The 12,301-nt window shown below is 39.8% G+C and overlaps 1 protein-coding gene across 1 annotated transcript; it reads right to left on the bottom strand.

Moving 5' to 3' along the window:
* Positions 1–3,231: 3,231 nt before the first annotated feature.
* Gnf1 (germ line transcription factor 1) lies at positions 3,232–8,712 on the bottom strand. Its single transcript, XM_017154522.3, has 4 exons — positions 8,581–8,712; positions 7,133–8,514; positions 4,233–5,075; positions 3,232–4,177 (listed from the first exon to the last, which is right to left on the bottom strand). Exons 1-4 carry the CDS (start codon positions 8,587–8,589, stop codon positions 3,400–3,402), a joined length of 3,012 nt encoding a protein of 1,003 aa, XP_017010011.2. The 5' UTR covers positions 8,590–8,712; the 3' UTR covers positions 3,232–3,399.
* Between the last annotated feature and the right edge of the window lie 3,589 nt (positions 8,713–12,301).

Raw genomic sequence — 12,301 nt, 5'->3', positions numbered from 1 at the left:
AATCGAGTATTTGCGCAGGAACATGGTACTCAAATTGTTTCCGGTGGCATATGGAACTCAGCCGATTATATCGGGATTCCAAAGCTGTGTCTAAAACAGCACAATGACTAGTTCCCTTTTAGCACGTAGGGGAGATTTAAGCTCTATATACGAAGTTCTGCGATTGCAAAGAGTCCTCGATGCCCAGAAAGATCTCCGTGAGCAGGACGACGCTCTCCTTGGTGGATTTTTGGGGGATAGCTTCTTCCATTAGTTTGTGACACTTTTTGGCCGGCTTCTGGTGTAAAGCAATGAGAGATGTGCGGTAGGATCCTGTTTTGGGGTGCGCTGCATTGGCGATCAGCGTTTCGCAGAGCTCCCTGATGAGTTGCAGGAGTCCGCTCACTTACTTGTCCTGTAGAGGAGAAGGGTCAGGCTACACCAGTAGTCGTGGCGCCAGGCACTGTTGACCAGCTTATAGATTTGGTTCTCTTGGTTACTCTGCGCTTGAAATGTTGCTTCTTCTTCGGAGACTAGGTACTGCTTGCTCAGCTGGAGACTCCGTGTGGTTAACCAGTTAAAAAAAAGACAAAGCGTCGGAGGCGAAAATAATTGTTTTCGCCTTCGGCACTTTGAATTTTTTAAAAAGATGTTACGTACTTACATTTATTTGTAATTATTGTCAAATCATTGATTTATAAATAAAAAATTGTATTTAAAAATGAAAAAACGTTTAAGCTTGTGTTTTTATGTCGACTAAGACTCCGAAAAAGGTTAAAATAATTTATCCTTTTTAAACCGGAGTTCTTCGGATTTACTTTATGACGCCAAAGACCCCAATAAAGGTTAAAATAATGTATCCTTCTTAAACCGGGGTTCTTTAGATTTACTTTTAAAAGTGATGTAATTATATGTTGGTTATCCATAGTCACAGAGTTCTTAAGGAATCACTGCCGATCAAGGATACGAAAAGGGGCCTGCCCTGCTAATACTTATTAAAGTCAAGTAGAAAGTCAAATTAGCTTTTATAATTGCGGTTCATAGAGAGCAATTTTTCTCAATTTTTATTATTTGACAAAAAAGATACAAAAGTTATTATCAGAACTATTGTGTCTTGATGGTGCTATCGTCCCTATTTTTACCTTGTTAAGAGTTGTTTTTGTTTGTTTGATCTGTATGGACCAGTTAGGCTTTAATCTATTGGTCTTAAAATTAAATGAAAATTGTCTAAATTGTAGTGATGTAGAAAAAAAATTTAAAGTCAGAAATTTAAAATTTTGAACTGTATAAAAAACGTAAAGAATGTTAGTGGCATTTTCGTGATGCAGAAGTCTAACAAATCGAATTCGTGATTAAACGCTTGGGAGCTTTTTGTCAATAAACACGTGTATTTTGACAAACATTTTATTCCGAGAGAATATACATCAAATAAAAACACCTCTTAACGAGGTAAAAAACTAGTGACGACCGCACCTTCAACATACAAAAGTTCTGATATCAACATTTGTGACGAAAAATTATTACACTCGTCATTAAATAGACTTTCTAATATTTTCTCATTCGGCCCGCCCTAGCAAACTATTCCAACCTTTTTCCCTTCACAGGCATTTTCTATTGCAGCGTGCCGAATGAGAAAATATTAGAAAGTCTATTTAATGACGAGTGTAATAATTTTTCGTCACAAATGTTGATATCAGAACTTTTGTATGTTGAAGGTGCGGTCGTCACTAGTTTTTTACCTCGTTAAGAGGTGTTTTTATTTGATATCAGAAGTTTTTGTTTGTTTACTTTTGCTCTCATAGGAGCTAATATATACATTTAAATTTAAATTGGTCAATCATAATTTTTAAACTATTGTATTTTAACAAATTGAGTTAAAAAGGCGTTGAAGTATTTCAAAATACCTTTTAAACGAGGTATAGCACATGTCTGTACCTTTAGTAGTGTAGAACTTACAAACTAACGAAATTTAGCTATTTTTAGCTCTTTCCCGCTAAAGTAGCGGCTTTTTCCAAAAGTCGTAGAACAAAAGATTCCTATATGGAACTCTTAAGTGCAAATTTACTGATTCCATGACCCTAAAATACAGTTCGGATACCCTCCCACAAAATTCAATACTCAGGGAGCGTTAATTGTTCGAGCTGGCAACAGTGGCTATTTTCGTATAAAAATAACTATTAAACGTGACTTTTTACAGTAATGTGTTATATACTAAAATTTAAGGAATCTCAAGGGCTATACAGTTTAAGGTTTTAAAGAAAATCGTTAGAGCCGTTTTTGAGAAAAATAAAAAAAAGCTAAAAAAAAAGTTTTAAAAAATTGTCTTTTGTTCATATTTTTTTAACTATTACATTTACACAAATTGCATATAGAAGGCGTTTATAGCATTTCAAAATACCTTTCAAACGAGATGCAGCACAAGTCTGTAGCTTTAGTAGTATAGAAGTTACGGCTTTCCGAATTTTAGCTATTTATAGCTGTTTTCCCGCTAAACTAGCGAGTTTTTCCAAAAGTGGTAGAACAAAAGTTTTTTATATCGATGTGATGAACGTCATATCAAATTTTCAGAACTTAAAAAACATGTTTTGGACAAGTGGACAAGTGGACAAGTGGACAAGTGGACAAGTGGACAAACAGAATTAAATTTTCATTTTGGGAAGAAGAAGAAAATCTTATTTTGGCTTTAACTTTTGAACGGAGCGTCGGATTTTGACAAATGACCCCTCATTCGACGGGTATTTTCAAAAGGAATACAAGTAAATCATTGCGAGGGGGCATTTATCCCCACCGGCCCCAACAGCTCCAAATTTCTAAATTTTTACTTTTTCACTTTCACCGCTCTCTCTCCCAATCCAATTGATTTTCTTAAAGTCTTGGTATGCAATCCTTTAAGTTTTTGCAATACCTTTCGATTGGTGTATTACTCATTACGATCTGACTATCACAGCAGATTTTCATTTCTTCGTGTATATATAGTAGTCGCCTTCGCACACTCTCCTGGTGCGCTTCGTCACTATACATAATAAATCAGTTTAAGCTTTTTATAGGAATAAAACTTAGTTAACTAGGTGTATGACCAAATGGCAGGAATAAAATCATAACGTGTACCAAACTACAGACTTTTCCCAAAACTTTAAATATGGCTTACAATTATAAAGCTTTCAGTGAATTATTACTCATTTCCTGAAATGTATTCTGGAACTTCGATTGTTTACTTTTTAATTTTGTTTGGAGTGCTTTACATTTTTTCGATTGATTTCCAAAACGCTTTTTATTATTCTTGATATTTTTAACAATATAAACAACGGACCGTCAATGCTATGATGGACCATCGGCAAGACAATTTAAAAAAAATATTGTGTAAATGGGGAGATTTCATGGCAAACAAATATGAAGTAATGAATTAAAGCAATCGTGTCTTTACTTCTTTGCCTTGGCCTTGGGTTTTGAGGCCGCGGAAGACGCTGCTTTTTTGGCACCACCAGCTGATTTGGAAGCACTGGGCTTCTTTTTGGCTTTGATCAAACCATCCAACTCAAGGTTGTCCTTGTCTTCGTCGTCCTCCGAGGAGACGTGACCACCAGTGCCGTCCTCTTCTCCCTGATCCGCACCCAAGTAATCCTCATCGCCGCCACCCGCCTCCGCTTTCTTCTTTTTGATGCCAGCCTGAGCGGAATATGAGTATGCCAGAACCTCCTTGTTGTAGGAGCGGGTCAGAGCGGCCTTCACTCTCCCATCCACTGCATCCAGGGGTGATTTCCTTCCCGGCCATGAGGTTAGCTCGACCAGCGAGTCCAGATCCTCGCGGAGTAGGTGGTAGTCCTTCATAACCTCAAGTGCGGCGGGAACTCCCTCCTGTCCGTCCTTCGCCAGAGGTCGGACAATATTGTTCAGCAGGAAGGGGGCGTAGTCCAGCCTCACGGACAGCCTGGATGCGGAGGTGCAGACCCTGGTGTGATCGTGCAGTTCCTGGGCAAGTCTGGCCCGCTTCCCAGACTTGGAATTCTTGCCCAGCCAGCCGGGAAAGTTGATCTGTCCAGTGAAGTGGCCGCACATGTGCTCGCCCGGCAGCACCGAGCTGAAAAAGGCTTGAGTGGGCAGCAGACTCCAAGCCGAGTTCGCGCGAATGCGCTTATCGACGAGGTCGCCCAAGCTTAGGGCATCGGCCGTTGCTGCCACCTTGGCCAGAATGTCCTTCCTGAAATAGGCGAAGATGGTGAATATTTGTGTGTGCAGAAGGGGAAAAATATTACTTGTTTCCCTGTGGCAGGACCTGGAGGTAGTTTTGCTGCACAAAGAGCGGCGCCAGGCTGTAGTCGTGGAAAAAGAGGTCGCTCTTGTCGGCAATGGACATGTGCTTGTGCTCATCGGCCGTAAAGACTTTCCGCACCACTTCCCAGGGTCCCAGCTTAAGATCCTTGGTGGCCACCTGTTGTCCTGATTTAGCAGAGGAGTCCTCCTTGGCGCTTAGGAGGGCAATGTGGTTGATCGATTGCCGGATGTCATTGTTGGTAGCTGCTATGATTTCCTCCACCTTTGCTGGCGAAATCTTTACCTTCTCCTTGAAGCAGATGCTCATGATTTTACCCTTGATCTGCTCGAGGCGCGGCCTCTGGAAGCGCAGATCGTAGCAGTAGTTGACCAGCGATCGGATCTTCGGATGGTTGCGATCATTACACATGCAAATGATCGGAATGGAGCTGTCCTTGATCAAGGCGATCAGCTCCTGCATTCCACCGCGATCCTCGTTTCCGGCCATGCCATCCACCTCGTCCATGATGAGCACGTGCTTGCGGGAGACCGCCTGCCCTTGGCCGTTAAAGTAGCCGGAGAGGGATTTGTTGCTCAGCAGCGTGGACACTTCCTCTTTGAGCAGGCGTTTGCTCCGCGTGTCCGAGGCGTTGAACTCCACCGCATCGAAGCCCAGCTCTTTCACCACCAGAGTCGCCGTAGTGGTCTTTCCGATCCCAGGCGGTCCCGATAGCAGGGCCGCCTTGTAGAAGCTGCCGTCGTCGTTTTTGGCCCAAGGATTGGGCCGTTGGGGCTTCTTGTTTCCATCATGGTTTACATACCACTTGGACAACCAGTTCATTAGCCTGGGAAATTGCGATTAAATTAAATAAAAAGTTAAGATTTTGTATGAATTATATTGTGAAAATAGGTCGATCAATGGGAAATTAAGTTAGTGTTTTGATCTTACGGTTGCTCCCATAAAATCTCGACAGCATTTAATTGAGAAACTTGCCTCTTAAGGTAAACATGGGTTATTTTGTCAACGTTTTACCATAAATTCAACAATTAATTTCCATATTTTAATACTGAGCAAGTGTATACACAATACCCCAAATCATTTGAACAGAAAATAAAGTTTAAAATGTGAAAATTCTTTAAAAAAAAACAGAGAATGACCGAATATAAAATTTAACTTTTTCTTAAGTAGTATTTCAATTTTAATTTGATCAAAATCAGACGACTATATCATATAGCTGCCATAGGAACGCTCGAAAAATTAATGGGAAATTAATTGGATCCGTTGATTTTTATTGTATTCTCTTCTACTCTAGGATCAAATAAAAACACCTCTTAACGAGGTAAAAAACTAGTGACGATCGCACCTTCAACATACAAAAGTTCTGAAATCAACATTTGTGACGAACAATTATTACACTCGTCATTAAATACACTTTCTAATATTTTCTCATTCGGCCCGCCCTAGCATACTATTTTAGCCTTTTTACCTTTATAGGCATTTTCTATTGCAGCGTGCCGAATGAGAAAATCTTAGAAAGTGTATTTAATGACGAGTGTAATAATTTTTCGTCACAAATGTTGATATCAAAACTTTTGTATGTTGAAGGTGCGATCGTCACTAGTTTTTTACCTCGTTAAGAGGTGTTTTTATTTGATATCAGAAGTTTTTGTTTGTTTATATTTGCTCTCATAGGAGCTAGTATATACATTTAAATTTAAATTGGTCAATCATAATTTGTAAACCATTGTATTTAAACAAATTAAGTTAAAAAGGCGTTTAAGTATTTCAAAATACCTTTTAAACGAGGTATAGCACATGTCTGTAGCTTCAGTAGTGTAGAACTTACGAACTAACGAAATTTAGCTATTTCTAGCTTCTTTTCCGCTAAAGCAGCGGGTTTTTCCAAAAGTGGTAGAACAAAAGTTTTTTATATCGATGTGATGAACGTCATATTAAATTTTCAGAACTTAAAAAACATATTTTGGACAAGTGGACAAACTGACAAACAGAATTAAATTTTCATTTTGGGAAGAAGAAGAAAATCTTATTTTGGCTATAACTTTTGAACGGAGCGTCGGATTTTATCATATGACCCCTCATTCGACGGGTATTTTCAATAGGAATACAACTAAAATATTGCGAGGGGGCTTTTATCCCCACCGGCCCCAACAGCTCCAAAATTCGAAATTTTCACTTTTTCACTTTCACCTCTCTCTCTCCCAAACCAATTGATTTTCTTAAAGTCTTGGTATGCAATCCTTTAAGTTTTTGCAATACCTTTCGATTGGTGTATTACTCATTACGATCGGACTATCACAGCAGATTTTCAATTTTGCGGCTATATAATAGTAGTCGCCTTCGCACACTCTCCTGGTGCGCTTCGTCACTACATGGACTGCCGTCCATAGTGATATGTTTTTTTTTTAATATTTCGGAATTTTACGAAAATTGGATGACTATATTATATAGCTGCCATAGGGAAGGATAGAAAAATTAATGTCAAAACGATACGAAATTTAAAATTTTTGCGATTTGTAAATAAATAGGAATGATCTGCAAGGGTATAAAAGCTTCGGCTGGCCGAAGCTAGATTCCTTTCTTGTTTTCTACTAATATTATTCAGGGGTGACACGGAAATTTATTTTTTTTTAACCGAAATCCGTTTTAGTTCTTACTTGACACCCCATAAAGTTGGTTTTATATCGTCTACTTGAAATTTTCCGGGAGTATTTTTCAAAAATTATACAGTCGAATAAAAACGTTTTACAATCTACAGTATGTTTTCTCCCTAAGTGTTACACTACCTATTTTAAATACTAATTAATTAATTAAATATTACATCAACACGAAATACACAAGATTACCATTCCTTGATTTTTGTTGCACACTTTAGCCACTTACTTGGTCACGTTGCTAGCGGCTCCTGCCTGGCCTACGATCTCTTTGATATTCGTGGGCTTGTGTTTGTCGACCCACGCCATGCCGATCAAATCCTGGGTCTTCGGTTCGGCAGACCTGGCCACCGAAACCTTTTGTTCCTGGGAGCTGGGCTCCTGCTTAACTTTCAGGGTAACAGCAGGCACATCCTCCTGTTTTTCCTTCTTTAATTTCAGGCTAACAGCAGGCACATCCTCCTGTTTTTCCTTCTTTACTTTCAGGGTAGCAGCTGGCTCATCATCGTGTTTTTCCTTCTTTACCTTTGAGGAAGAGGGTTCCTCCTTGACTTTACGCTCACTACTCTTCGGCTTAGTGTCCTCCTTTTCCTCCTTCACTTTGGACTTGCTGGAAGCCTTGGCCTCCTTTTTCTCCCGTTCCTTGGAGCTATGCTCCTCCTTGGGACTCTTTTTCTCCTCCTTCACCGGTTTAGACAGCCCGGATTTCTCCCTGATCAGGTCGAAGAGGCCATCCTCGCTGAGAATGGGAATGTTGAGCTCCTCGGCCACTGCCAGCTTCTTGGGTCCCGCCTCTTCGCCCACGACAAGATACTTGAGCTTCTTTCCCACCACGGTCATCACCTTTCCGCCGTACTCCTTGATCACGGCCTCCGCCTCCTCGCGCTCCATGGACTCCAGGACGCCGGTGACCACGAAGGTCAGTCCACTCAGGCAATCCGGGGAGCCCTTGGGAATTTCCTTGCTGCCGGGATTCAGGCAGCTGCTGCGATTCTTGTACTTCTGGTACAGCACGGCGGTCATGCGTTTCCGCTCGTGTCGCTCCTCGTCGGTAAGGACACTGGACTCCAGGTCAGCGGGAGGCTTCTCCTTCTTCGCACGCGGAGTGGAGGCCTTGGACTTGGTGGCCTTGGGCTTGGCCGCTTCCGGACTGCTCTTCTTGGCTCTTTTGGGGGATGGAGGTCTGCGGGGAGGTGATGCAACCCTAACACTCTCCTCCAGGTCGACCTCCATTAAACTCCGGTCTATGTCCTCATTTTCGAACTCGAGAACCGCCTTGGTCTTCGGCTTGGGCACCACCACCCGCTTGGTTTCGCCACCGAAGAGCTCGGAAGGATCCACGTGCCTCTTCAGCTTGGAGAGCGACGGCTTCTGGCCATTCCTGGCCTTCTTGGCATCCGGTTCCGGCGTGGCCGACACCTCCTCCTCGCTGGAGGCCGCCTTCGAAGCCTTGCGCTTCTTGGGCTCCGGCGGGCTGGCGGCCACCTCCTCCTCGTCGCTGGAAATAATCAGGGCCTTCCGCCGTTTTGGCGCCTTCGACGGCGTCTCCCCGTTTTCCTCCTCCGCCTGTTTCGGCTTCGCGGGCAGCCGCTTGAAGAAGGAGTCGATGCCCTGGAACGATTCATTTGGGTAAACTTAAGTCATGTCCTTGCGTCTGGTAAGCTGTCATCTACATACGCGTTGCATTACGGCTACTTTGCTGTTATTTAAGTTGGGTTGCGAATTTTGGAATTTCGGACAATTTTTGGTAGTATATAAATACCGGAAAATCCCTGCGAAACCCGGTACGCAAAACGTCCTAAAATTGGATGTGGTATTTTTCGTAGTATATAAATACCTAAAGCATCGATTGATGCATCGATTTATTTTATTATTTTTGGAATCATCGATGTTTTTCGTTTTAAATATGTTAGTGTGGAACATTACCTTTGATAGGTGGAAAAGGTTATCGACTGGGGCTTTACTTCACTATAGTAGCACAGACACAAACCGAGCACTGCTTTAGAAATAATAGAACTGCTTTATAAAAATAAAATTAGCGGTTAATTTTTAAAATTTTAATTAAAATATACAATAAAATTGCAGGTAGTACATAAGTCGGAACCGACCGGATCGGACAACTATATCTTATAGCTCCCATAGAAAGGGTCGGAAAAAAAATCGTTAAAAAAATTCTAGCTTCGGTGTTTTTTGAAATATTACCTTCTACTCTTGGGGATGTTATTTTTTAAATATTTCTGAATTTCGATTTAAATATTTAAAAAATCGGACGACTATATCATATAGCTGCCATAGGAACGATCTAAAAATTAATGGGAAATTAATTGGAAACAAATTATAGCTCCGTTGATTTTTATTGTATTCTCTTCTACTCTAGGATATGATAATTTTTCATATTTCGGAATTTTGAATTTCGGCATTTAACAAAAATCGGATGACTATATTATAGGGAAGGATAGAAAAATTAATGTCAAAACAATACGAAATATAAAATTTTGCGAAAATTAGTGATTAATAGAAATTATCTGCAAGGGTATATAAGCTTCGGCTGGCCGAAGCTAGCTTCCTTTCTTGTTTTTTTAAATATACGGTAAAAAATAAAAAAAAAATCAAGAACGGCTCATTATATTTCAATCCCTTATCGAAAAAAAAAAGTTTCGATTTATTCTGAGATTTGACCCAAATTAGCATGTCACGTTTCACGTGGAATGACCTATTATAAAAACAAGAGAGAACGGTATAGTCGGGTGCCCCGACTATCAGATACCCGTTACTCAGCTAAAGGAAGTGCGAAGGAGATGGAGATAAAAACATTGATCCGCCGTAACTGTTTAACGAATTGTCCGATTAAAAAAATTTCTTCTACATTTCGATAGGTATTGATAAACACCATAAAACTGCATTTTTACTTTTCCGAAATTTGAAATTTTTAAAATCGTATATAAGCGATTGTGGGCGTTAGAGGGGGCGTGGCACCCTTTTGAAACAAACTTGCGCTGCGTAGGAACTCCTAGAATCTGCATGCATAATGTCAATCTTCTAGCTTTTATAGTTTCCGAGATCTCAGCGTTCATACAGACAGACAGACGGACAGACGGACAGACAGACGGACAGACGGACAGACGGACATGGCTAGATCGACTCGGCTAGTGATCCTGATCATGAATATATATAGTTTATAGGGTCGTAAACGCTTCCTTCTACCTGTTACATACTTTTGCACGAATCTAGTATACCCTTTTACTCTACGAGTAACGGGTATAATGAGCATTGAGCGGTAACAAAAGTATGCCTATTGGACTATCCATTCAAAAGTAATGATATTTAAGATTACACATTTTTCAAGTTCAGCATAATATTTTGCTACAGCGACCCCTTTGCAAAAATTTCGGAAAATTTTAGTGGAATGTATAAAAAGTGTTCGTCACAAAAGTTGATATCATCACGAGATTTTTATATCGCTAAATGCGGTTTTTGTTGGATATAGGGGAGAGGTCTGTAGGTTGGTAAACCTTTTGATTTTTTTTGCTATTTGGACAATAAAACTTCACGCATTAGGTACCAATTAAAAAGTTTGGCTTTTAACTTAGAATGAAAACAAATAAATATATTTTTCCCCTGGGGAAAACTTAAAAATACATTTTTTTTAAAGTGCCAAAAAACGACATTTTGAAAAATAGGTCTGTAAGTTGGTAGATTTTTAAAAATTAATAAAACTTACACGAAAAGTATTCCAAACTTAAAATAACTATTTATTTCTGTTAATTTAATCAATTTTAGTTCGTTTTAACTTATTTCACATAAATTTTTAAAGAACTTAGACCAAATAACAAATAAATCCAAAATGCTCTTTGAACGATCACATTTTCCCTAAGGGGCTGTCCATATATTACGTAATCACAATTTTGGTGATTTTTAACCCCCTCCCCCCAGCTAATCACTTCTTCATACAAAAGAAAATTTATTGCACTTAAGTAATCATTTGGTTGACAAGGTGACTAGGTAATTTTCAAAAAACATTTTCAAAAAAGTGAAAAAAACTTGTTTGGTGAAAAATGGTACACGAGTGTCACAGCTTAAATCTGACTTGAGCCTAATGTTTTACGCTTCTAGTGCTTTACGCAAACGTTTTGATACAAAGAAAGACTTAAAAAAATATATTTTTTTATTTTTTTTTTGTGGACAAGTTTTAAGAAAATGGGGTGTCCCTACTTACAGACCTCCCAACTTTCAGGGCTCCCCTATTTTATACCGCGGATAACTTTTGACTGAAGTTAATATCTGCGGGGGTATCAGAGCTAAACATTTTCTTGTAATCTCTTAATTAAAGCAAGCATCTAGAAAGCTGCCAAAGGCAAATTGTCATGTCAAATTGTTTTTTACAATAAAAGTCGAAGCAAAAATGCAACTAATCTGCTTACATGCTTTTTCATTTAACATGTTATTTGACATATGCTCCATCAATCTTCCGCTAATGCAATGCAATCTAATCAAATCAAATCGGAATCACATCATCAACGCCACTTTACATCACCCCGAAGTCAAATCCCCCGGCACTCTTTGTCCAAAAGCGTTGCACAAGCTGTTTAGTTGCATTTACAGGGCATTAGGCCGCCTCCCCCTATTTTTCCGTTTTCCCTTGGCGGTTGCCAACCCCCTTGGCCAACTGATTACACGCGCAATTAAGGGTTGTGGCCAAACCACCCATTCCACCTACCGCCACCCACCCAGCGGCCTTGCACGTGCTAAACGCCATCGAATGTCACCCTTGGGGCCTATGTGAATAATGCTTGCTTAACACCGATTTTGATTAAATTTCACATAAACAAACAAGTCTGTGAAAAAGTTGAGGGTTTGGAAAAAAAAGGACGAGCTCGATGCTAAAGCACAAATTTGATAATTGTTTTTTATTTTTTTTTATCTTAAAACTTGCATTTTTAAATTAATTTATTTATTATGTAAGATAAATGATATTTAAAAGATAAATAATGTTGCGAAAGGCGAGAATTAAGTCATATTTTTGTGGTATTTCTTATGAAAAAAGTAAACTTGATTACTTGCACACAACAAGTGGAGCTCCGGAACGGACGAAAAACTCAGGAGAAACTTGGGGAAAGATAGAAAAAGGGTTCGGACTTCTTCATCGAACTGACATCCTGACTGATGCGAGACCGCATGGTAAAGTTCCCACACATAGGAACTGAGGGGAAGGCTTTGAATATAAATTGACTTCGGGGGGATTTCGTTTGTCAGGACCTTAAATTATGCGTCGAAAGTCGCAAGTAAATAAATACAAATCGGGGGGTGGCCCGGAACCACCCCCTTTCACACGGATTTATTACATTTGCATTTGATTTTCCCGATTATGTGACATTTTTTTGGCAAGAGTGTTTCAGTC

Source organism: Drosophila takahashii, chromosome 3R, assembly GCF_030179915.1.
Source record: "Drosophila takahashii strain IR98-3 E-12201 chromosome 3R, DtakHiC1v2, whole genome shotgun sequence".
NCBI classification, from domain to species: Eukaryota; Metazoa; Arthropoda; class Insecta; order Diptera; family Drosophilidae; genus Drosophila; species Drosophila takahashii.
Note: the sequence above shows the minus strand (reverse complement) of the source record. Positions and strands in the feature narration are given on the sequence as shown.

Bases quoted from the DNA above. Each gene is read 5' to 3' on its own strand.
- Gnf1 (XM_017154522.3), bottom strand. The intron at 5,076-7,132 runs GTAAGTGGCTAA...GCAATTTCCCAG, and splicing joins GCCGCTAGCAACGTGACCAA to GCTAATGAACTGGTTGTCCA. The intron at 4,178-4,232 runs GTAATATTTTTC...CGCCTATTTCAG, and splicing joins GTCCTGCCACAGGGAAACAA to GAAGGACATTCTGGCCAAGG.